This window comes from Natator depressus, chromosome 5 (genome assembly GCF_965152275.1).
Source record: "Natator depressus isolate rNatDep1 chromosome 5, rNatDep2.hap1, whole genome shotgun sequence".
In the NCBI taxonomy this organism is placed as follows: domain Eukaryota; kingdom Metazoa; phylum Chordata; order Testudines; family Cheloniidae; genus Natator; species Natator depressus.
The window spans coordinates 125597970-125623635 of NC_134238.1; the positions used below are offsets into that span (position 1 = coordinate 125597970).

At 47.2% G+C, this 25666-nt stretch overlaps 1 protein-coding gene across 1 annotated transcript in view; it reads left to right on the plus strand.

Annotated features, from left to right (window-relative positions):
- CPLX1 (complexin 1) overlaps positions 1–24140 on the plus strand; it is a 211743-nt gene extending 187603 nt beyond the window's left edge. Inside the window, exon 4 of the mRNA XM_074953588.1 lies at positions 19357–24140. Within this exon, the coding sequence (XP_074809689.1) occupies positions 19357–19554 (198 nt within the window). The 3' untranslated portion in view covers positions 19555–24140. The remainder of the gene's footprint in view (positions 1–19356) is intronic.
- The last annotated feature ends 1526 nt before the right edge of the window (positions 24141–25666 follow it).

Here is a 25666-nt window from a genome sequence, read left to right on the forward strand (position 1 = left end):
AGGGGAAGTCATCTGCACCAGGTACAGGACTGGTTCAGATCGCTGCTCCCACCCGAGATCAAAGGTTCATGGTAATGTCCTGCTGGGAATGCCCTACAGAGACCTCGTCAGCTCACAGAGGAGCCTTGGGCCCTGAGGGTATAGCCAGCAGTGTGACCTTTAACAGGACAACCCAGGATCTCTGCCATTTGTCCTGGAGACCTCTTACAACAAGCCCTGTTGTTGCGACTGTGCCTCTCATTGTGGCTGCTGTGCTGGGTGTTGGCCCTTGAGCTTCCGACTCATTCGTGCTGCTGCTGGCACAATTCTCGGTCTCGACACAGTCTGTGTTTTTCAAGTGGTGTTAAAAAAAGAAAAGAAACGCAAACTTCCCGGAAGATATTCCACCAGGGAAAGCTGCCGGGCAAAGTTGGAGCAATGTTACTAAGGGCTGCTAATTACATTAATTAAAACAAAACAGTTTTCTGCGTTCCGAATCCTTCCTTTCAGATGTGCTCTTATTTCTCATCCAATGCAGCACAGCCAGCGCCAGCACTCGTACTATGGATTGTCGTCTACAGAGAGTCCCACGCCTGCTTTGAAAACGCTGACGTGGAGAGAATCCCAGGCAATCCGATTTCTAAACACAGTCAGAATGGCCAAACAAATGGCGTTTCTGCCCCTCTTCACTGAACACTAGCATGCCATCCTTGGGGCCGCTTCAGTTTGGTGGCAGGTGCATGATGAAATATTGATGGGTAATCATCTTTTCAGAGCTGGGGAGCATTGCGTCTTCAGTGATGAGCCTGTCTTTCAACGAGATGTGACTCTATGCAGCTGAGTCAGATTTCCTTATCTCTTTTCTTCTGGCGAAAAGATCTGGAGGTGCTGATGGCCCGGGAATAAGGAAATTAGGAGATTCCTACATGTGACGATCCAGCAGGAGGAGGAATAGTTCATCTGAAATATTGTGTCAATGTTTAATTTAAGGGTGGGATTTTCAAAGGGGCCTATGTGATGTCAGGCTCCCTACTCCATTCATCCTTATTGAGCCTCTGAAAATCACAGCCTAAATAAAGAATATTAGAACATAGGAACAGCCATACTGGGTCAGACCAAATGTCTATCTAGCCCAGTAGCCTGTCTACCAACAGTGGCCAGTGCCAGGTGCCCCAGTGAAAATGAACAGAACAGGGAATAATCAAGTGATCCATCCCCTGTCGCCCATTCCCCGCTTCTGGCAAACAGAGGCTAGGGACATCCTGGCTAATAGCTATTCATGGACCTATCCTCCATGAACTTCTCTAGATCAAAGATCAAATGTCAAAAGATAAGCTGCCATTCCTATCACTAACAGGAGAGCAATAGGCCTTGGCGCCATGGTAAGTTTTAAACAAACTGGTCAAAAAAATGGGGAAAATGTTCTCAAAAACTTTTGAAGTAAATACATCCCTCTCTTTCCTCAGAGAAAATGTCAGAATTGGAACTGGTGTGACCAGCTCTGTTATCAAAGTACATTTCACAGATTGGAAAAAGCTGACAGTAAAAATACCTTTCTTCACTGCACAAGGTGCTCCCAAAACCCACTGCTTGAGCTCCTCTGTCCCAGCTCCATCATAGCTCGCATTCCATTGGGATGCCCTGGGAGGATGTGCTTTGGGGTGAAATCAGCAACTGGCCAGAGCCTAGCAGCCATGGGGAGCCAGATGGCAGAACTGCTCAGGACCTGCAGGAAAGTGGTAGTTCCAGAGACATGGGCATGTTGCAGGTCCCACCATAGCATTAGTGTTCAGGGATTTCAGATACCCACTGCCTCATCTTCACTTTGGGGCTGCCCCCTCCTCCCTAGATCGGAACAGGATTGGACAATAAGCTCTTTGGTTGCCCCCATCCTATCCTACCTGTATAAGGACATTTTAAAGGACAAATTTTCAGATTCAGTGCTGGAGGGTTGAGTAGGCTGCATCCTAAGACGCAAGGTAGCAAGTAGAAACTGCTTTGAACACTTTGCAGAAGTTCAATTCAAGGGATGAATGGAGGTTCAGATCAGTTCTTGTCTTATTCAGACTAGCTTGCCCATCCCTTATCGGAACAGAAGTGCCCTCTTCACGGGCTGCTTTTCGCTATATGCTTTCCTCTCTTTTCTGTGCCTCTGCACGGAACTCACCACTGGGCCGAAGTGCTCGTGTTCCAGTGTCTTGTTCTCCAGGGCATTGTCACCGGGCGCTGCTCCGAGCTCTGACTCAAGGCGGTTTGCCTCCGACAATCAAATTTTACATATTCTCCTTTGCCAATGAGTCAGCTGTCCTGTCCATCCCGCCTGTGTTCTAGTTTCCTAGCCTGCACTTTGTATGCGGCACAGGCCTATTCATGCAGCTCTTGCAGCTATAATTGGTTTTAGAGGCAGTGTTCACATTGACAAAGGACTCTTTTGTGGCAATAAACACTGAGACCTGAAAGGGTTTCTTCTGTAGCACAGCAAAAGCCAGCAACAAAAGACTCCCCGCACTTATCGACAGCATCAATTTGGGCTATTAAAAGACAAATTATTTTGTGTGCATAGTTGAGTTAGAGGCACATTTTATTTTATAGCTGAAGACCATCTAGCCAAATAGACACCATATTAGCGACTCGCATCGACGGAAAGCGTGTAATTGAGGAATGCTTAAGATACACACTGGTCTGCTGCACTGCAGGCTTGCGTGGATAGTTTAGGCTCACGGATAAATCCTGCCCATGGTGGTATATTAGCTGGTCGGGGAGGGGAAATAGAGGGTTCCTGCTATGGTGATGGCAGCTATATGATGACCTAGCTCGTTGGGGTAATGCAGGCAGGGGTGTACGCGATCATTGCTTGAAGAGCAGCAGCACCTAGTCCAGTGTAGCTCATACTCTGCACCGTAGCACAGCTGTGTGGCTTGAGCATGGGACTCAGGAGACGTGAGTTCTATTCCTGGCTCTGCCAGAGACTTTGGGCACCTTAGTTTCCCCATCTGTGAAAGGGGGAGAGTGGTACTGCCCTCCTTTGTGATCTCCTGAGGAAACGCACCAGATAAGAGTTAGGGATGAGGGTGATTATGTCAGGGACTGGCTTTAACAAAATCCCAAGGTGTTATTTATATAAAGGGAAAAGACACCCGCCCCAGACAAACAAAAGAAGCTCCAGACCACCCGCCCTGAGAACAGAGAGCGCCTGTGCATTGCAGAGTCAGGGTCCTGCCCCTAAACAGTTACAGTTACTTTTACTACTAGCTCTCGCTAGCTGACCTGCTGTGGAGGCCTACAGGGATAGACAGGCCTATAAGCCACAGCAGTCGCACCTTGGAGCAGGGGAGTACAGGCAGACATAGCAGCCAGACCTTCCTTGAAACAGCCCCCTCCGCCCTGATGTTGTATTCCAGAGGGTGGAGGCTCCACAGGCCCTCTTCCGCTGAGTGTGTCCATGCAATATAGCCAGGAGATTACCCTCCTCATGGTCCACCTGGTTCAGTATTTAGAATGTTAACTCTTCGAGGCAGGGACTGTCTCTCACTGCGTCTGTACAGCTCCTAGCACACTGGGGCCCTGAACTGGGTGTGGGCCATGTAATGACCTGAACTCTAGATCCGGTCGTACTGCACATAATAATAATAACAACCCTATCTCCAACAGTGGCCAGTTCCAACTGCTTCCAGAGAAGGTGACAGAAACCACCAGTAGGTAGATGTGGGGTAATCTGCCCCACCCCACGAGGGGTCAATCTCTGCCTAACCCCTAATAGTTAGAGATTAGTTTAAGACCTACAGGGGGTTTTAATAATTTTGAAAATAATGCCTTGATCATTTCAAGTACAAGCAATGCCCTTGAAATCACACTCTCTCTAGCATACGTAAGGGCTAGGTATTGTTAGCATTTTATAAATATGATGATATCTAGCTCTTTTATAGCACTTTTCACCAGTAGAGCTCAAAGCGCACTACAAAGGAGATGAGTACCAGCATGTCCATTATACAGATGGAGAAACTGAGGCACAGGGCGGCGCCATGACTTGCCTTAGGTCACCCAGCAGGCCAGTGGCTGAGCTGGGAATAGAACCAAGGTCTCCCAGTACAGTGCTCTATCCCTTAGACTATACTGCCTCCCAGTTTGGTGCAGGTTGGTGCATTTGTGGGTTTTTATTATTCAGTAACTCACCCCACAAAGACAGGTTTCAGAGTAGCAGCCGTGTTAGTCTGTATTCGCAAAAAGAAAAGGAGTACTTGTGGCACCTTAGAGACTAACCAATTTATTTGAGCATGAGCTTTCGTGAGCTACAGCTCACTTCATCGGATGCATTTTGTTAGTCTCTAAGGTGCCACAAGTACTCCTTTTCTTTTCACCCACAAAGGCTCTGTAGACCAAATTTTGCCATACAAAAAGCTTTTAACATAACTTCTGGTCCTACAAGGCATGAGAGGGTCCCTTTCAGACTGTAGTTATCTTTCATTTTGCTAGCTAAAGTTGTTCAAGATGTAACCACAACTGCTCTTGCACAGAGACCTTCATTCAACGATTTCCAAGTGCTTTACAAACGTTAAATGAATTCAGCCCCCTTTCCCGCTGTAAATCACCTCTGCTGTCAGTGCACACAGCAGTGAAGTGACTGGTCCAAGCTCATACAATGAATCCGGATAGGACCCAGGTGCCCTGAGCCCCAGTCTCTCTTCTGAAGACTGACCCATCCTCTCACTTCTTTGTGGCCTGGTGGGTCAGGTACTGAACTGGGAGTCAGGTGACCTGCATGCTCATCCTGTTTCTGGTCTTCTGGTTGACCTTGGGCAGGTAATTTCATCTCCCTGTGCCTCAGTTTCCCTCTCTGTAAAACGGGGAATGATCCTGACCTCCTTTGTAAAGTGCTTTGAGCTCTACCGATGGAAAGAGCTGGGGATTGTTGTTGTTTAAAGGCTGTGACAAGTAAATAAACATGCAGTATGATCTTATTGAATTCTCTTTGCTGCTGGAAGCTTTTTTCTTCTTCTAAGCATTCCCATGAAAGGGTTTTTACTCTTCCTTGCTTTTCTAATGGGATTTAAAAGCGTTTTTTGCATTTCAGAGTGAGGTTCAATTCAAAGGGTTGAAAATAATTGATTAATCGCCTTTGATTTTAGTGAGTCTTGACTCAGCCTCATGGTCTCTTCAGATGTATTATCAGGCGGAATGTTATAATGAGAGGATCCACACAAGAGGGAATGGTACAGTTTGATTGTATTCAGCAAAATCCCAAGAGCACTGCCTAGAAAACCGAACTCGTCTCACAACAAGTACTAGATAATCACCTAGCTCACCTCCCCGGAGCTTTTAGCAAAGCAGGATTGTGCCTTGCTGCCCGGACTGCAAAACTGACTCGGAAAAATTGGAAGAGGCAATTGAAAAATAAATAAATAAATGGAACCTTTGGATGAGCCTAACACACTGTCAAAATGCATGTCCAATAATCCCTTCCATTCAAGGAAGCTATTCAAGACAGACTTCCTTTATGAAACGTGCTGCAAAGCAACACTTTGGGCCTCCTGGCAATTGCATCATGGGTGCTGAGCACATATTGACCCCATGCTCCATTGGAATTCCAGTGGAATGTGCATCTAGGAACATTCTGTGTCCCCGTCTGCCTGAAAAAATTTGTTGCCGTCCGGATTGCACTAAACCTGGAAAAGCACAGATGCAAGCATGATAGCTGGTTCCATTATCCAAGGGGAAGGTCATCCTGGGGGCCGTGTTCCCTCCAGCTTTGCCCCCAGGAGTTCAGAGAGTTCATGGTGTAATGGTCCCTGGAGATCAGACCCAGCATCTTCAACAAGAAAAACCCCGGCCTCTGCCACATGAGCTGGATGAATGCTCTGCTAGCTACTAGTCAGCAATAGACTCTAGAGTCACTGAGACCATCACTGGAGCGAGATGTGATCGCACTCCCTAGGGCCCTCCTGTTGCATCTCGCAGTGCTGCTCCACCTTGTGCACAGAGCATACAAGGCCCACAGGGAACGTCAGCATTGAGGCCAGTGTAACTTCCACATATGGGCTACACAGGAGAGGGGAAAGTGCTGCGACACCTTACCTGGGAATCACAGAAAGAGAGACGTCTGCCTTACAGAGACAGCTGCTGCTTCTGAAAGCTCCCTTCCTTGGCTGGCTGCTGAGAGATGCTCAACTCTCCCCAACTGCTGCTTTATGATGAAAGATATGAATCCATAAGATCATCTTCATGCTTGGCTGGCCCCCTTTCTATGTCTCTGGCTAACAGCTCTATTTTGAAGCTCAACCAGGGGGAGTCAGCACAACCTCATTATATTTCTTCTGCTTTAGAGAACCAGGGAAGAGGAAGCTCCGCACCCTGTTAGACCATAAGAGAGCAGTGGGCTTGGGGAAGGACACAGCAACAAAGTCAGTGGGTCTCTGGCATCGTTCCCAAGAATCCAGTTGACAAAGAGCATCATTTTGGTGAGGAGGACGTGTGCTTCTGTTTGAGAAGAGTCTTCAGTGATTGTGAAGGTATCCACAGAGAAGGAAGGATGGTCTTGTGGGTGAGGCACTGGACAGGTCCTAGCTCTGCCACTGGTTTCCTGTGTGATATCAGGCAGGTCACTTTATCTCATGGGTCTCAGTTCCTCCTCTGTAAAATGGGAATAATATTACCCTACCTTGCAGGGATGTTGCTTATGTGAGGTGCTTAGAGTCTATAATGAAGGTGGCAATGTATGAACATAGGCTGATAAGGGAGCAGCCTCTGTGGTAGTGGATCTCAACTGGAAAAGTGAATTTGGGCTAGAGAGGGACTTAATGTCTTCTGGGCAATAATATCACTTCATAGAATCATAGAAATGTTGGGCTGGAAGGGACCTTGAGAAGTCATCTAGTCTAGCCCCTTGTGCTGAGGCAGGACCAAGGGAACCTAGACCATCCCTGACAGGGGTTTGTCCAACCTGTTCATAAGAACTTCCAGTGATGGAGATTCCACAACCTCCCTTGGAAGCCTGTTCCAGAGCTTAACTACCTGTATAGGTAGGTTAGATATTAGGAAAATCTTTCTGTGTTTCCCTTGCTGCAGATTAAGCCCATAATTTCCTGTCCTACCTTCAGTGAACGTGGAGAACAATTGATCACAGCCCGCTTTATAACAGCCTTAATATATCTGAAGACTTGCTACAATGCCTTTTGATTTCACTCTCCTACTGTGGTCATATGTACTATGCTCTGTCACTTTTGCTTAGTGGGTACTACATTCAAAGTACTTTGAGCACTTTTATCAAATGTACAGTACAGCATAAACTTGTAATGTGAAGATCAACTGCACCTACTTGAAAACAAATGTAACACACCAGAGACAGAACACGTTTCAAAAGTTTTGTAATTCATTATTAGCGGTTCCCTAGAAATTCTGAAGAGGCCATACAGGGAGCGTTGAAATAATTCAGCTGTCAATCGCTGACCTGCAGAAGAATTAGCCACTTGGGATTTAGCTTCTGAACATCACTTGACTTTGATTCATGGGTTTGTGAAGGTTCTTGTGATCAATGCGGCAATCCTCAGAATTGCATGTCCAACCAGCACTAATTCAGTAACACAGAGCAGGAGCAATCCCTGAGCCTCCCAAGCTGCAGATGAACTCCTCTGAGGGGGCAGATAGGTGTTCTCGTTTGCTGGCTGATGGCATCAACGTCACGCGTCACTTGGGACAGCCAAGCTATCGGCTCCTCCCAGCACTGAGCCAGGAACATCCACATGGGGCCTGTCTCATAACGTGCCCAGACATGTGCTCCTGGGTTATGAGCACTACAGAGCTACTGCAGTAATTGAGAAAATAATGGATGAGACTGTGAAAAGGAAAATAGAGCTTTTCACACCTGGCAAGCAGGGTCTGGCAAAGCAGATGACTGTGCCTAATGGAGCATCCTGGTTGCTTATAATAGATTGAACAGCTCTGATTTGTTCTTGCTGTACTGGGAGGAGGCAGGACACAAGTGTTTTGGGGGTTGATGCCTTGAGCCTGGTGTGTGTGTGTGTGTGTGTGTGTGTGTGCCTGCCCCACACCCAAGCCTCTGTTGTTAGCACCAGGACTTTGCACCATTTGCATATATAAAGAACTGGATGCTAATTGTTGCACTGCTTGGTGAAGCAAATCAGCCCCCCCCCACCCCTTTCCCACCCAGGAATAAATGTTCTGTGCAACAATATACAACACCACTGGTCCAGGGGTGGAACCTGGATATTCTAAGTGTCAGTGATCAGGAGGCAGAATTGAGGGTGTATGAAAACCAGTAGGAAATGGGATTCTAACTTCCAACGCAGGTGCCTCCTGTGTGTTATAATTGCATCTTCTCCCTTACCTTCATCTTCTGTCCATTCCTTTTAAGGAGTCATTTGGCTCATCCATTATCTCTTCTGTTCTCTCCCTCTAGCCATCTCTCTTGCTGTCTGTTTTGCTTTGAAGCTCCAACAGCAAAGACGTGTCACAGTCCCAGCTCTTCAGAAATAATTAGCTCCTACCGCTGAATGGGCCTGCAGTGATTTCCCCCCCATAGTTTTGTAATTGTTAATGCACCAGACACCATATTCTATACTCTGCAGAAGTGCTGTGGAGAGTGGCCAGGCTTCGTTATCCCCAATGACATAGTTGTGCCTTGGTCCTGCTCTAAGTAGCAATCTTTGTTATTTGTGTTGCAGGACCAAGCAGAGGCCCCAGGCAGGTACTGGGATCTCATTGTGCTAGGGGCTGTACATATATCTAATAAAAACACAGTCCATGCCTCAGAGAGCTTACTATCTCAGAACCAGCAGCTTGGTCCTACTCCCGACATAGTGTTGCCATGGGTCAAATCTGGTCCCACCGCACAACCTGGAGAACTTGAAGGCAGACCTGATCCCACTGCCATCTCAACAGGCAGGGCACACCGACTATTCAAAGTGTGACAGGGTCAGGCTAGATGGCTATAGGAGAGTAATAGAAGGCACATACATTAGCCCCAGGCTAAGTAGGTCCCTTTTCCCTGGGTAAGGTAACAGGGAAGGTTCTAGAACAATCAGGAACCTTCTGGAGACAATTAAGACAGGCTGATTAGAACACCTGCAGCCAATCAAGAAGCTGCTAGAATCAATTAAGGCAAGCTAATCAGGGCACCTGGGTTTTAAAAAGGAGCTCACTTCAGTTTGTGGTGTGCATGTGAGGAGCTGGGGACAAGAGGCACTAGGAGCAGAGAGTGAGAACGCAGACTGTTGGAGGACTGAGGAGTACAAGCATTATCAGACTCCAGGAGGAAGGTCCTATGGTGAGGATAAAGAAGGTGTTGGGAGGAGGCCATGGGGAAGTAGCTCAGGGAGTTGTAGCTGTCGCACAGCTGTTCCAGGAGGCACTCTAGATAGCTGCATTCCACAGGGCCCTGGGCTGAAACCTGGAGTAGAGGGCGGGCCCGGGTTCCCCCCAAATCCTCCCAACTCCTGGTCAGACACAGGAGGAGTCGACCTGGACTGTGAATTCAGAAAAACGGCCAAGCTGAGGGCTGCTGTGAAGCTCCAAGGTGAGCAAATCCGCCAGTAGTAGAGCAGGAACTTTGTCACAAAAGACACTGAAGAGCAATTCAATAAGTTAATTTTAGACGTTCGTTTTCAAAAGCCTTCATTTTCTGAACATTGTTCAATTTCCTTTCTCATTTCTGGTGCCTGTTGAATCCACCAGCACCCGCACTGATCCTCCGACTGAAGAATGGGATCTGTGGAAGAGTCATTTTCACCTTTCACAAAGAGCAATGCTTGTTCCCAAGCTGAAAACTCGAGCTGGCCTAGACTTTGTCGATTTTTTTTTTTTGGTCTGAAAAAGCCAGTTCATCAAACCTGAAACTGTGGGAACATATCGGTTTTGATGAGCCTTGTGTCAGGCAGGGGTGGCAAATCCAGGATGGAATTTCTGGTGAAAGAGTTTGCAAGACTAGGATACCCAATAGCCCACTGGTTAAGGATCGACCCTGGGGTACATGAGACCCAGGTTCGAGTACCCCCTCTGACTGGTTGAACCTGGGTCTCTCTCTGAGGTATATCTACCCAGCAGTTGGGAGGAGTAATTGCCTGGAAGGAAGACAGACATGAGCTAGCACCTAGAAATAGCTCATGATAGCTGCCTCAGTAGGTGACCATGGGGTTGGGTGGAACTGTACCAGCAGACCCTTAAAGACACTTCCAGTGGTGCTCCTTGCAGTGCTGGTAACAGAGCCCTATGAGCTGGAAAGCCAGTTCATTGGGATAATAATCCACAAGCAGTACTTGGGTTTATACCAGGGCTTTGTTCTCAGATCCCCTTTGAATGATTCAGTCAGTCACTCTGGGCCTGATCCAAAGCCCTTTGGTGCCTGTTTACGCCTTCACAAGGCACCAACTTATTGACAGTGGACCAAACTGGCGAGGAAGTGATGGATTCTCCATCTCCTGAAGTCTTCTGTTCCAAGCCGGCTGCCTCTCGGCTTCAGTCACACGCAAGTAATTGAGCTCAGTACAGGAGGAACTTGATAAAATTCTCTGGGCTTTGTTATAGGAGATGTCAGACTGGATGATTGAATGGTCCCTGCTGGCCTTAAAGTCTATGAATCTATGAATTGAGCAAGCATTTACATATATGCCTAACATAAAGAACATGCACAGTCCCATTGACTTCAACCTCAAGTACTTAACATTAAACATGCGCTTAAGTACCTTGCAGAACTGGGCCCTATATTGATGCAAGTAGTGGCATGGAAATCCATGGCATTTATCAGTGACGTGCATTTGAGCCTGCTTTTTAAAGCCTTCATAGTGAAACAATAGTAATAATTTCCCTAAATCAAAACAAACAGGCATTTGGTACCTTGATTGGTGAGTTAAGGACATGATTGTGCTTCCATACAAGACAGTGGAACAACTCCCATTGACTTCAGTGGGCTAGGATTGAAACCTAAGAGCTGTGCTACTGGCTAACAGTCCATCCAGCTCCTCCCAGGAGCTGATTAGCACCAGGCCTGTTCTCATTTCTCCCAAGCTGTCTGGCACAGCCCTAGATCACTGCCTGCTTGTGGCAGTGGGGTCATCCCATGAAAACGTTCTGTAATCCTTGGGATAATTAGGATGTAAAATTACAAGGGGTTTTTAGAACAGGAGCAAAAAATAGATACTGAGCGAAAGAACCGTTTCACCTTAATGTCAAAATATGCGGAAGAACAGGGCGCCGCTAAGACACAGCTGCAAACTAGCTGTGAATTAAGAGAAGCTTAGAAATATGCAAGTGCAAGTGATCGGGGCATAACACACTCTGAAAAATGCAAGCCTTAGCAAAGTCAGCTAGAGAAATAAACACGGGTGTCTGCCATGGACCTGCTCTAAAATGCTGGCAAAGCAAAACACAGCCACATGGGGGGGGGGGGGGGGAATGCCCAGAACACCCCTCCTTGATTTTTCTTTCAATGCCTGGCAGTGCATATATCCTGCTTCTAAATCTTATTGTGTTGTAATGAACAGACTGGCTGGCAGCTACTTATAGCTTCACTGTTAGACGCCTTTTGGGGGGAAGGGTGAGCCAGATTCCACCCCTTTTATCTCACACTGAATACCAGCACACGGCATAAATCATGCCATTGACTGAGTGGGATCAGCAAGGGGCTCCGAGCTCTAATGTATTCAGTGTAGACAGGGAAATCCCCACCCCGATTTCTGATGAATAGTTCTCATTGCTAGTTACCTAGCCCTTCACAGGGAGCTATGCATTTTGCAGAGCTCTATGAAACCAGGCCCCTGCCCCAAAGAGCATGTTACACCACACAGAGACAGAGCATGGTCTACTAGCTAGGGCCCTGGGCTGTGAGTGCAGAGACCTAAGTCATGTTCCTAGCTCTGTTACTGACCTGCTGGGCAAAGCTGAGCCAGTTTGTGTTAGGCCTCTGTCTGGCTTGTCTATTTAGATTGCGAGTCCTTTGGGCGGAGGCTTGTCCCTGGATATGCCAGGGAAAGCACCGAGCAGAAAGGCAGCTGCGGTCGCTACATACCACTGTAATAGACATAAAAATTGGCCATGGGCAGGGGTGTTGTGGGGGGGCCGACAGCAGCCCCCATCCCATGTCCCCGCCCCCCAGGGCGCACTGCCCAGGGCAGGTGGAGGGTCCAGGTCTCCCCACAGCGGCCCGGGCTCCCTGGGCAGGGCAGGGGGTGGGGCTTTGGGGCAAGGGGAGGAGCAGGGGGCAGGGCCCCATGGTGAGTGGGGCGTAAGGCCCACCTTAGCCCCCTATCATGAAGAGGCTAGTGCTGCTCGCAGGGGCTGGGCTTTGCGGTGGGGAGCTGATCACGTTATCAGCTCCCCTTTTGCTAAGCCTAGCCCTTGCCGCTCTGCACCTGCCCAAGGTTACTACACCATGTTAAAAAGTGGGTGGGCATGGCCCCCCCCTGGCTCCCCCGATTCTGGCACCCCTGGGTCTCCGGGGTCTCTTTGTGCCCAGGGCCCCAGTGAATCTTAATCCGCCTCCGGGCTGGATGGCAGCCATTAAAACCTTCCAGCATAAGAATGTTGGGGGCAAACAGGGACACACAGAGCCCCTGGCATGGGAGAGGAACCTGGGTGTGGGGGACACACAGAGCCCCTGGCATGGAAGGGGGGAGGAGAACCCGGGGGGGGGACACAGAGCCCCTGGCCTGGAGGGGTGGGAGGGGAACCTTGGGGGGACACACAGACCTCCTGGCATGTGGTGGAGGGGAAGCAGGCGGCACACAGAGCGCCTACCAGGAGGGCAGGGGGAGGGGAGTTCCAGGGAGTCCCAGAAATAGAAGGGGATGGGAGTGGAGGGATGCAAGGAGACATTGGTCTATATGCAATGAGCTCAGCCCCCGGAAGCTCTGCAGGGTGCAGCCCCCTAGTGGTAAGTTCTGCTCCCTGAGCTCACCTGAGGCACTAAGCAGATAGAAGAGACGGGAGGGGGTGAGATCCAAAACTCCGCCCATCACCAAACGACCGCCTTTCCTTTTTGCCATCTTTCCTGGTATTTTATTTCCTGTCTCTGTTGTACCCTGACTGCTTTGCTCTTGAGTTGTGCATGCTCAACCCGACCATTTGGCCTTGGAGCACATTTTCCAGGCAGACCAGGTTCTGCCTGGCTTTTTTCTATCATTAATAAACTCTTAATCAACACGGGAACGACTCAGCACTGAAATCTACAGGACTGTGTGATACTAAAATTCAAACTCAGGGAAAAGCTTTTGTGCTGTGCCCGGGGAGCCGGTGAAAGCTGCATAATTCCCCGTGTGCGGTGCTAAATATGTACCCCTTATGTTATCTAAAAATCCTTTCTCTACCTTCCTTTCTCCATTCAACCCACCACACTACCGAGATTGCCAGGCTCTGTTTAGTTTGGCAGCCCCTCCAGAGTCATTTGGGATGACCACATGTGAATCCTTTTCATGTGCTGACCTCATAAGCCCTCGGCAGAGCCAGAAATTAAATGGATCCGTTGCGGTGCTGGGTTCTTAGCTCTCCCACAGTAAAATGTATCCCCAGTGATGTTCCATATTATTTCCCTCCCACCTCTGACTTGTCTGAGTTTCATTATGGAATTAAATTAGTTAATACGAACAAAGTAGCAAAAAAACCCAAACAAACAGACCCATACTGTTGTGGGGTTTTGTTTTTTTCAGAATTAAGGTTTTTTGTTATTATAAAAGAAACGATTCGTAAGTCCAAATGCAACGGCATATATTGGCACCATCCAAAATCCCGGCACGTTTGAACCCACTAGGCATTCCCCTGAGAGAATTCAGGGGCAGCCTGGGGGCAGGGAGGGCACAGAGCCCCCTCATTAGAGTAGTCCTGGCTAGATGGCGGGCAGTTTGTGTGCCAGGACATACCGACAGTTAACACCAATGGTCTCTACTGTTCATCTAAGGAAATCTTTCATATTTGGGCTAAGCGATAACGGGCCAGATCCTTAAGCGGGTATTACCCCAGTGCCATAAATCGAGTGACACTGGTTTACACCAGCTGGGAATCTGTCCCATTGACCTCAATGGAGCAACGTCAATTTCCTTGCCAATTAACACCCGCTGGAGATCTCATCCACGGAACGGACATTTGTATTTTTGGCTGCTGGTCCCTCTTAGATGGATTTTTAACTTTGCGGCAACTTGAGAATTTCTTCCAACAGCTGCTCTGAACATAAACACCTGACGTGGCTACCTGGCAAGTTACTGTGTGTCTGCTTTGAGCAGGGGGTTGGACTGGATGACCTCCTGGGGCCCCTTCCACCCCTGATCGTCTATGATTCCCTGTAGCAAGCCAGGGGGCGAATCTACAGCTACGGTGCAGTGACAGTCCTGTCGCACCCAAGCCACACTCGGTGGCTGGGCCCACGTGGGACGTCACCGCGGCAAGCCGGGGGGCTGTAGATTCACACCCTGGCGTGCTGTGGAGAGAAACTTGAGAGAAATTGCGGAGGGAAATAGTTTCAGTGTGTTAACTTCTGTTTTGCAAGGACCCCAAATCATAGTTTAGGTGAGAGCAAAATAATTAGCTGCCAAAAAAAAGTTGAAATAGTTTGAAATGATTACAGAGCAAAATAGTAATTATTCTTTAATGGTGACGGGAGTAGGCACGGATATTTCCAGAGACCACCAAATTAATATATTAACTCACTGACTGCGAGCATAGTAGCAGGTTTCCCCAGTCAGGCCCACACCGTTTATTTTAATTTCGTTGCCTGTCAAGTGAACTGCAGAGGATGACAGCAGCTGATTCTGAGACAAGCTTATATAAGCACCAAGCAAGTGGCATGCCAAGCAAACCTTTCCGGATCTATGTAATTGGTTGCTTGTTCCGGGACAATCACAGAATATCCTTCAAATGGAAAGGTGCCTGATGAGCATTTAAATCATGTTGCAGCGGAAGCGAAACTGACCTGGCTTTGGCTACCTGGGGAAGCTAAGTCAGTTTCACTCAATGCAAAACCAGATGTTTAGCTCTTGTAAGTATCGCTCCCCCCTCCCCCCCCCCCACCCCCTTGTGCGTGTTTCGGTGCACAGGGAACTCCAGCTCTGCGCCGCAGCCCAGCTGGGACTGTGAATTTGTTTCAATTTGAACAGTGCCCATGCGGTCGCCAGAATTCGTAATTGCGACGGGAAGCTCTTCGCAGGAGGAGCGGCCACACTGGTTTAGCTTCTGCTGCCAATCTAAAGCTCCCCATACATACAGTTGAACAGAAAAGGCCATCGGCAATCTTTTCGGAACTTGCTTTTTCGTGTTTTGTTGTTCTCGTTCGGTTTTGTGGGAACGAAGGTGAACGGGGAATAACAGACGGGGCTGTGTGAGGAGAGATGAGACATCTGTAACAGGGATAATAGTACCGACCTCCCTTTGGAAGGGGCTTTGAGATCTGCTGGTGGAAAGAGCTGGGGGGGGGGTGCTAAGGGGGGCAGCCAGCGCCCCTGTGGGCTGGGTAGGGCAGGGTTAAGCGTGCGGAAGGAATTCTCGGGCTGACCATTCAGCCCTGGCGAGAGGCATGCGGTCTCTTCTTGTGCTTCTCAGTAGCCCTAATCCTGATTCGTTGCCCACGGTCCGTTGTAGCAAAGCATTTAAATGTGCTTCACTCCCATTGAAGCCAGCGGGACTTACCCATGTGCCTATACTTACGCACATGCTTAAATTCTTTGCTGACTTCAGACTGCAGTGTGTGCTGGGCGCATCAGGCTTCCATTCCCGCAGCCGGGGTATGCGCTTGCCCGGTCCAGCTCGCACGCCTGGTGCTGTCCACACACGCCGCATTGGGCAGTCCAATCAGAGCGGGCGCGCATGGCGATGGTTCACGGCTCTCCCGCGGCCCGGAGCCTGTGGACGCTCTGTGGATAATCGCATGCCCGCTTCTGGGGAGGAACAAACAGGTGTGAGCAGCGCCATCCAGGACTCCCGGCTCTACAGTCCCCACCCCACTCTACAGACTGAACGTGCAAGGTGCGCGGGGAAGAATCTTCCTTTTGGCCCTCTGCACCCCGGGGTGCCGCCCCCTGCGCAGCGCAGGATTGAAACCGAGCAGCTCTGTGGCTCGTACAAAGGCACCGGCTTTTTCAGGCTACGGGCGCTCGGAAAGGCAAACGCCTCTGAGAGTTATCAAGGGGCATCCTTGGGACCTCTGCGCTCGCCTTTCCTTGCCACAGAGCCGCAGACTCCGCCGACCACTGCAGACTCGAGAAATGAGGACTAACGCGGGGGGCGGAACCAGGTCGCCCACTCAGAGAGCCGGTGGAACCGAGGGATGAGAGGGATTTCCGTCGAAAGGCATGTCTGGGGACGTGCATATTTGATGGAGATAATCTAACATTTGTCAGCTAACTGAACACCACAGAGCAGCCCACGGAGTTGTTTCCTCTGCGGGGCCCCACCAGCGGCCATTCCGTCCGCGCCCCATCGGCTAGCACACGACGGCCGCCACCGGCCCCTCACCTAACTGCAGAATAATTTGTCTTCACAAACCTTTCCCTGGAATGTCCCTGGGTTGGAATGGAAGATATTCGAGTGCTGCCTAGCATCAAACGGAGGTAAAATAATGAGGCGAATATCCCCGACACACACATAAGAGGGGGCTGGCATTTGCAATTAATTGGACTTTAAGGAAAGCGTTCCTTTAATCTCCTGTATTAATTTTGGGAATCTGTCACTCTCAGATCAAATGGTGAGGGGGAGGGAAGGCAGGGAAACTTTTCTTCAATAGAAAATGTTGAGGAGTTTCTTGATGAGACCTGCCACACTTTGGTCTGGTAGAGTTTGCGAGAGGCTGGAGCTGAATTGTTGGCATTACAACAAATTACGCCAGCTCTATGTAATGGGAGAAATAAAAAGAGCAAATCATGAAAAGTGCATCTGCAGCGTGCCTATTCCACCGCACTGTACTGATGGTACCAGGAAAATACAGAGCACTTTGTGCCACTCTGATCCTTTGAGCTCTTTGAACTCCCATGTAATTTTCTTTTCAAAAACACTTATTCTTGCAAAGTGTTTTGCTGGCCTTTACAGAGGTTCAGGCTAGTTAGTCACCCTGTGAATCTGCTGTATCAAATTTAATCTTAATTCCATTCAGGGCTTTAATTAGAATGTGGGCAAGATGGAAGGAAGGGATATGGATGCATTCAGAGCAGGCAGACAGGTCTTCCCACAGAAAATCTCAGCTACCTCTAGACTCCTCTTCACCCATTCAGCTAAATTGAAATGAAAATGAGCCTACAGGAGTGCCCTAAAGGTATTTTGGATGCTGTAGGTTTGTACATAACTTGGAGCTGAAGTGCTTTTTTCTAATATTCCCGTAAACTCAAAGCAACTTCTTCTGGAAGTAACAGGAACGTCTGAAACTACCCTGAAAAGTGTAATGGCCATCGGGGAATTGGGAGTGGTGGTATAGAAATTATTCCTCGAGGTGGGTCAAACCCAGATCTTGGCAGCCAAGATCTTTCCAGTCTTATGCCTGCTTCTGAAACACCTGGTTCTGACCACTGTCATAGACAGGATACTTTTTAAAAATAAATAAATAAATATTTGTATTTAAAAAAAAGGGGCAGGGAGGAGGGATAGCTCAGTGGTTTGAGCATTGGCCTGCTAAACCCAGAGTTGTGAGCTCAATCCTTGCGGGGGCCCATTTAGGGATCTGGGGCAAAAATTGGGGATTGGTCCTGCTTTGAGCAGGGGATTGGACTAGATGACCTTCTGAGGTCCATTCCAACCCTGATATTCTATGACCCAGTCTGGCAGGTCTTATGTTTCTCTAGTGAATGCTGTTGTTTAAATATAGAACCCTAGAATAAAATTCTGTTACTCATGTAGAGTCTCGGCTTCATGACTTTAATTCTCAGGGACAGTAGCAAATCTCCTCTCCACTTGCAGGCTTGAGAATGTTTCTGTTCAAACAGTAATGAGTCAGATTCGTACACAGGAGTACGGAAGCTTGCTGTGCCTACAGAGGCTGCAGCTCAGAAGAAGGTATGTTTTAAGCTAAAAGGTCTCATTCCTATCTAAAGGATAAGGAAGAGGCAAGGTACGGGGCCACATCAGTTCTGCTAAACTCACCCCTCTGCTTTCATGGATTGCTGTTGCCTGCTAATCATTTTTTTCTCCGCAGTGCTGTTACCACCTGGTCCCAGGATAGAAAATAAAACATTGAGGTAGGCGAAACTACTTGGTCAGGGGTGTGAAAAATCCACACCCCTGAGCCCTGTAGCTTGCTGATCGAACCCCTGGGGTAGGTCCACAGAAGAGTGCTTCTGTCAACCTAGCGACCATCGCTCAGGGAGATGGTGTTCTTGCACGAACAGAAAAATCATTTCAATCAGTGTAGGCTGTGTCTACACGATGGGGTTATGCTGACATAGCTACAGCCCTGTAGTGATGCCGGTGTATTCTCTGTAGTGTAGACATACCAAAGTCTTGTGCTGCGTTGAGTCCTTCTCAATTGTGCAGTGTTGGCCTAACTCTGCTCCCAGGGATAAAGCTCCCCTTGACTTTGCAGGTTCAGTATTAGGGTTTGTCTACCCGGGGACACTCAGGGCTTGTCTTCAGGTACCGTCAACACAGTGCTGTCTACATGGGGGGGGGGGGCTAGGTCAGTATAACTAGATCGCTCAGGGGTGTGGATTTTTCGCAGCCCCGAGCAACATCATTATAGTGATACAGGTTTGCAGTGTAGACCTGGATTCAGGAAAGTTAATCCAATTTGACAAGGTGTAAATTTGAAGTGCATTAGTTCACCTGCATTAAACCACTGTATGGATGCTCTTCCAAATTAAAGTTTCCTGAATTTGGTTTAGCTTAATTCACTTTCAAAGCAAATTAAGCTAAACTATATTCAGGCCACTGTAAATACCGAATAGGGGCATCCACCCAGGCATTTAATGTGGTTTAACTAACCCACTTTAAAAGTGAATTCAGATTAACTTTCCTGAGTGTCTCCATGTAGACACTCCCTTATGCTAACACTGAGCACTATGGATAATGCCACCCAAACGTTTTAAAGTTTAAAAAACACAAGTTTGTATTGTCTTGGTGAGGGACATAATCATTAGAGTAATGGGCAGCGGTTAGGAGGGGCTGCTTTTAACAGGATGTCTCTGCTCCCTATGTAGGGAACAGAAGGCTGCTAACAATTATGCAGATATTGCAGCAGTCAGAGGCATAGTTTTATTTTCATTAGCACCTCAGGTTTCTACAGCAGGGCTGAGCTGACATTTGGAAGCAAATTCCTTTTTAAAGGTTCATGATTATTTAACACCATGCGCTGCAGTGGGCCAGGATCCTTGTCAGAGCAAATGTCAATGTTTGATGGACCCCCTCATGTCCTCCGCCGCTCTGTTCGCTGGGTGTCTGACAGTATGTTCTTTCCCCTTGCAGTACGGGATAAAGAAGAAGGAAGAAAGAGAAGCCGAGGCCCAGGCCGCACTGGAAGCCAATGCTGAGGGGAGTCTGACACGTCCAAAGAAGGCCATACCCCCCGGCTGTGGGGATGAGGAAGAGGAGGAAGAGGAGAGCATTCTAGACACAGTCATCAAATATCTACCTGGCCCTCTTCAAGACATGTTCAAGAAGTAATGGCTGCAGCCTGTTAGACTGTCATGAACAGTAAAGCAATGGATTTCTCAAATGAGAATTTACAATCTTGCCACACATCACACAACCCCACTCTCTTCCTCCACTCTAACCCCCGTCCCCGACCTCTCCCCTGGTCCCCTGAGATTCCATCCATTCCTATTTTGTACATAGTCACATCCAGTAGACGCCTCTGAATGGATGTAAGGATTAATGAGCTGCAGTCTACACAACTTTTATTATAAGCCATAGTACTATGTATGTTAAATAAGGCAACTGTACATTAAACAGAGCAAAGGAAAAGCCTCATGTTTGTTTCCACCCAAAGCAGGAAGGAGTGTTCACTAACAGTGAGCAGTGGCTTCTTTTATTTTCCTTAATTATTATTATAATTTTTAATATGATAGTTGATCAAGCCACCCTGGTTGTTCATTGTTGGGTACATCTCTTGTAGCAAGGGATGCCTCCATCTCCCATGGAAACAGACCTTTTCCATTTTATTCCATAACCCTCATAAATAAGAGATCATTTGGAAAGTGAACCATGTGCAACTCCTATCTCCAACACCATTCTCAGAGCTGTGGAAGAGCTGAGCCTTCCTCACCAGGTGTTGATGGTAGAAACCAGCCGCCTCAGAATCTAAGCAAGAGTCTTGTTGCTTTGGGAATAGCCATACAATGAATAGCATGACCAGAGTGTAGTGTGGACGGTGCTGTCATTAGATCTAGACCAGACTGGTTCGGTGGTGTTGTAGTACAGAACTTCCCAACCCAGGGGCCTTATAAGCCCACCACTGAGTGGAGTGGATACTTAGACTCCCCAACCTTCCTCTTTCGGCAAAGATCCCCAGTGGCATATTCAATCATGCCGTTCCCAGCTGTGTTTCCAGGAATGGCATTCCAGCTCCAGCAAATGCTGTGGCTATGCTCTGTTCCCCCAGGTAGCATCAGAGAGGGGTGGGCTTCTGGTCAGAGAGCAGGACCAGGGTCAGGAACTGCTCCTGAGTTCTAGTCTCCATTCTGACTCTAATTCCCTCTGTGACCTTGAACAAGTCACTTAACCTCTCTGTCCCAGTCCCCCCATCTATACACTGGAGATAATAATACTTACCTACCTCACAGGGATGTTGTGAGGGTCAACAGGTGAATGCTTGTATAGTGCTGCACAGGGGCTAAGTATTATTATAACGTTGGGTGGCATCGTTGGGTATTTACCCAGTAAATACCCTTGCGTATTTACCCAGTGATGGGAAGGTGGGACCAGGACTCTCGTACTGTCACATTTAAAACCTTCTCAGATTCAGATGGATTTAGAATGTCTCCCAACCTAATGGTGTCAGACAACACATTGTCCCCAGATGATGCTGTCTTGCTACCGCAGTGAGTATATGTGTACACTCTTATTTGTTACACAGTTATTCATCATTTCATCTGGTCTGTTATTTGTAGAGCTGACCTTCGGTTCTGGGACTCTCTCAGCTCAGTCACTGTAAATGTCTGGAGCTTCTGGTCAGCACCATGTCTTGATCTCATGAGAAAAGAAACGGTCTCAGGCGACTTCTAACAAGCTGATCATTTGTCTGGCAGCATTACACTGCCACATGCCCTGTGCTAGCCCAGGCTTGGAAAACAAATGGTTACTCGTTATTTCGAACATATTTGCAAGTAAATAGCCACTTAGCATGGACGGCAGCGGGGAAAATATCCCATAGATGCAGATTTAGTAGGAGACGTAATTCAGCTCTGTGTGCCTGCTGCCAACTGGTGCTGAGAACGAGACGTTTTTATTTGCTAGTATAAAACCGACTGTTGAGTTAAGTACGCCTGGGATTGCCATTGTAGAATATCCTGTTCATCAACAGCCAAATTGTAGGACTGGTGCCAATTCAGGCTGGGGTTGGTGGGTGCATTGCTGTTGACTTCAGTGGCAGTGTGCCTGCTTTATTCCCTGTGAGTCTGGCCTGAGGGGTTTTGCTCTGAATACCCATTCTGAATTTTATTTTTTCTTGAGCTCGATAAAACCTTGGGGTCAGATTCTCTGCCGGTATAGACAGACTACACTTCCCTGCAGTGAGCGGCGCTACACCCACTGAGTAGCAGCAGAGAACTCGGTCCTTACATGCCACAGATAGCATTTGAGCAATCCCATTGGCTCCAGTGAGACTATTCATCTGCTTAAAGCTAGGCACATGCTTAAGCATCTTTCTGAATGGGGCTCCTAATTAGATTCTTACATGAGCCAGGCAGGAGCAAGCTGTGCTGGATTTAAGCAGGGAGGTGGAACAAGGCTGTAAACACAGTCCCTTTAGCATCACCCATAGAACCACACATACCAACTGCAACAGACGGCCTACGGGATGTACACTCCCTGCCACTTGTGGACCGGTGTAATGAGCATGCTCCAAAGCCCTAGCTCATGCTGGCGGACTTTTGCTTTCCTTCGAAGTCAGTGTCCAGAGAATTCGCTAGAGTAGGAATGGGATTTAGAAAACCAGCCCCAGGAAAGTTGTGTGCTGGATGCTGAGAGCTGCAGGTCAGCCTCCCATGGGCAAAAGCAGAATGTTGTGACTTCTTAAGATAGCGTCAGTATTGTTTGCCCTCGCTTTCACTAAAGATACGAATTTCCCTGCTCAGACTTCAATCGCCCGCATTGTTTCTTATCTGTGTGCCTAGATTTGATACCAGAGCAGCTGTCAGTGATTTGTCATTTCCTAATGAAAGCGCTCCGTTCTCCCTTTCCAGAGCTAGCAAGCTCCCGCTTGTTTCCATTTAAAGTATAAAAATCCTTCCTCATCCTTAAAGCCATCCTCACCCCCAGCAGACTGCAAAAACTACTGTAGGTTCCACAAAGTAAATGGACATTGCTCACTCTGCTCCTGCTTTAGACACCAGTCATCCTTTGGCCATCAGCGTTGATTTGCTTTCCTCTCCATGCAAGCTCTATTCCCGAGACACAAGCATGCAAGCTCTATTCCCGAGTGCCTGCTGTCTTGCCTTTTCTTTTCTCTTGTTGTTCTATGTTGGGTTTTTCAGGGTCTGCCTTGCGGAGAGAAAATACATCATTATATCCAGCTCTAGGTGACTTTACAAGACTTTGGTTTAATCGAATGGGCCACAGCGGTTGAGCCATTCACTGATTGGGTCCTGGAGTAGCTAATACAAGAGCCTGTGCTGCATGGTCTCACGGATCAGGAATAAGTGTTGCTGCTCCTGGGGGGACAAGTGGGTTTGTTTTTTAAAAGTTCCATTCCCCTTTTTGATTTGGCCTCCTAGGAGACTGAAATTGAGCAAAAATATGGGGCCTATGTAGTCTTTCCACTGGGCTTGGAATCAGGATCATAAAGCAGAATTGGGAGAGTCATTTGTCTAGCAAAATTCACAAGGTCTATTACTGGTGCCATCAGAACCATTGTAGGGTTTCCCAGCTCATCCCAGCTGTAGCCAATATCCCTCTCACCTGAGCTCCTAATGTATGGTCTAGTCCTTCTGCCATTAAACTCAACTGGAGTTTGCCATTGACCATGGACTTCAGGGGGAGCAGGTCTGAGCCCACAGTTTTTATATTGTCATTCGTTCAGTAAAGAAACCTGATGGATAGGGTACTCTGCCTGTGAATTACATACAGGTCAGTCCCTATGGGAGAGAAAGGCAGCATGTGCTGACAAGATTTGCCTCAAATTACTTTTTGGACCTTGACTAAGTTATTGGTCAGCTCAGAGGGTTTCTCCAGCTCCACAGTGCCTCAACAGCTTTGAATGAAATTGAAATGGGCACTTCCCCAACCCCGAATTTGACAATCATCACCCCCAGCCCCTTCAGCTAACTTGCATTGTGCATGAACGTGAAGAGCACTGTAAAAATGCCACATGCTCAGTGCTCAGTCAGATGTCAAAGCACTTAAACAAGACCAAAGAGAAACATGGTTCATTGTTTGGATTCTGAATATCTCTTTGTCTTTCCATGCCATCGTTTTATTTGCATCACCAATATGTTCAATCTCAGGAAAATGAGGTCTTCTGTTTTTAATTGGTTTTTATTTACACAGAAAGGTGGGCAGCCATTTTTTTTTAATTTTTTTTTTGCCATACTTTCTCCTTCATAACTCCAGGGCCTTTCTGTTTAATAAAAAAAATCAAGAGGTCTCCACTTTGTGGAGGGCAGCTAATTTAGTTTGACATTGCCCTTCATGGACTTACATCTATCTTTAGAGAAAGCCATATGAAATTAGACTGCAATATTAATTATGAATGCTACTCTGTGTTAAAAAAAAGAGAACAGATCATGTGCTAAATCACTCTGGCGTTTCTCTGTCTATGTTTCTAGTATTGTATGTTAGCCTAGTTTTTCCCTAGCCCCTTCCCTTTGTCAAAGAAAGACCATACCAATGCTGCTGAACACATCTTTTTGACAAGCTTACCGCACCAATATAACTGTTGTTTGCAATCAACTGTTGTGACCTGAATGTAATGTCCTATGTATCTGAAATGTGTCTGTATCTGTTTTACTCTGTTACCAAGATAATGTTTTTCATGTGCTGAGTCGGTAAAATGTTTCAGTAACTGTCCTCTAAAAAAAAAAAATGCTTGTTTTCATACATACACACACATACATACACACACAAAGGCGAAACTCTAACTAGCTGGTGCATTTTTCTAAAAGAAATGCCCCCAGGTGTCTCCAAGATGCATGCAGTACCTTCCAAGCAGCCAGAAGATGATTTAAAGTAGAGACTTTGTGAATGTAAATTTCATTTGTAATTTGCCTGCTACCTTTTTCTGCATGACATGGATAAGTGATATGATGTTCTTTTAAAATGGAATCACAGCCAATAAAAAAAAATAAAGTGATTTCATGCCTTTTTTGTAATGCTTTCATATTAAATCCCTACCATGCTGACCTGGGAGAAGAAAATTCACTTGTACATATGCAAATAAAATTGTAGTGGAGTAATTTAGAAGCATGAGCCTGCATATGCCAGAAAACAACAGTGGCATGTTATTTTTTTTTTCACTTGTCCAAACTTCACCAAGATAATGTTACACCCACGGGTAATTAACCATAAGTTATAACCATGTCTATGTTAACAACGAGGAGTCCGGTGGCACCTTAAAGACTAACAGATTTATTTGGGCATAAGCTTTCATGGGTAAAAAACCCACTTCTTCATATGCATGTTTCATTGTTTTTGTGGATACAGACTAACACGGCTACCCCTCTGATACATGTCTATGTTATTGTTAGTTAGTTTTCCTTGGGAAAACCAGAAAAGACATCCCTATCATAGAATATCAGGGTTGGAAGGGACCTCAGGAGATCATCTAGTCCAACCGCCTGCTATAAAAGGTGGAGGATCAAAACCTATGGAAGTTTAGCAGATTTGAAGATTAAACCAGGGAGAAGATGAGCTACTTTGAAATTGACTGTATCAGCGAATCCAGTTCTCGTGTTTATACAAGTTGTCAGGTTGTTGAAGACTCTAAAGACCTGATTCTCCTCTAAGTTATGCTGATGCAAATCAGAAGTAACACAACTGAAGTCAGTGGAGATACACAGTGTAAAAACAGCATGTGGGGAATCAAAATCTGGTCCTAAATTGTTCTAGCCTTATGTTTTCCCTTAGGAAATATTTTCTTTGGGAGCATACAGTAGGTGATACTTTCTCTGCCAGCTACTGAAGATTAGGAAGGACCATGAGTGAGTACTGGATATCAAACTGACCTTCTTGTTAGTCTATGCAGCATTTTCAGCAAATAAAAATATATCCTTTACATCATGTATATTCATCATGTGGCTCCTGAGACAAAGCCAATAGGAAATCCATATGGACTTGCTGATAGTAGGAGTTAAGCCTCATGACAGGAGGAAAAATATCCCTGCTTTTTCCCCTCACCACCAAAAAAACTCTTGAATGTTCAAAGGAAGGATAGGCTATAATAACTCTGCAAACTATTGAGCAGCTGGGTGTTGAGTGAGGCATCTAGAATTTGCAGAGCAGTGACTGGGGTTGATAGGCGTCCCCTGTATCTGGAAGGAACAAGCTTTGTTGTGACGTGAAGCTCTCGACCAAATTGTGCTTGGGCCAAAAAGCATTTGCGGTGATTTTTAGATGGCTGTGG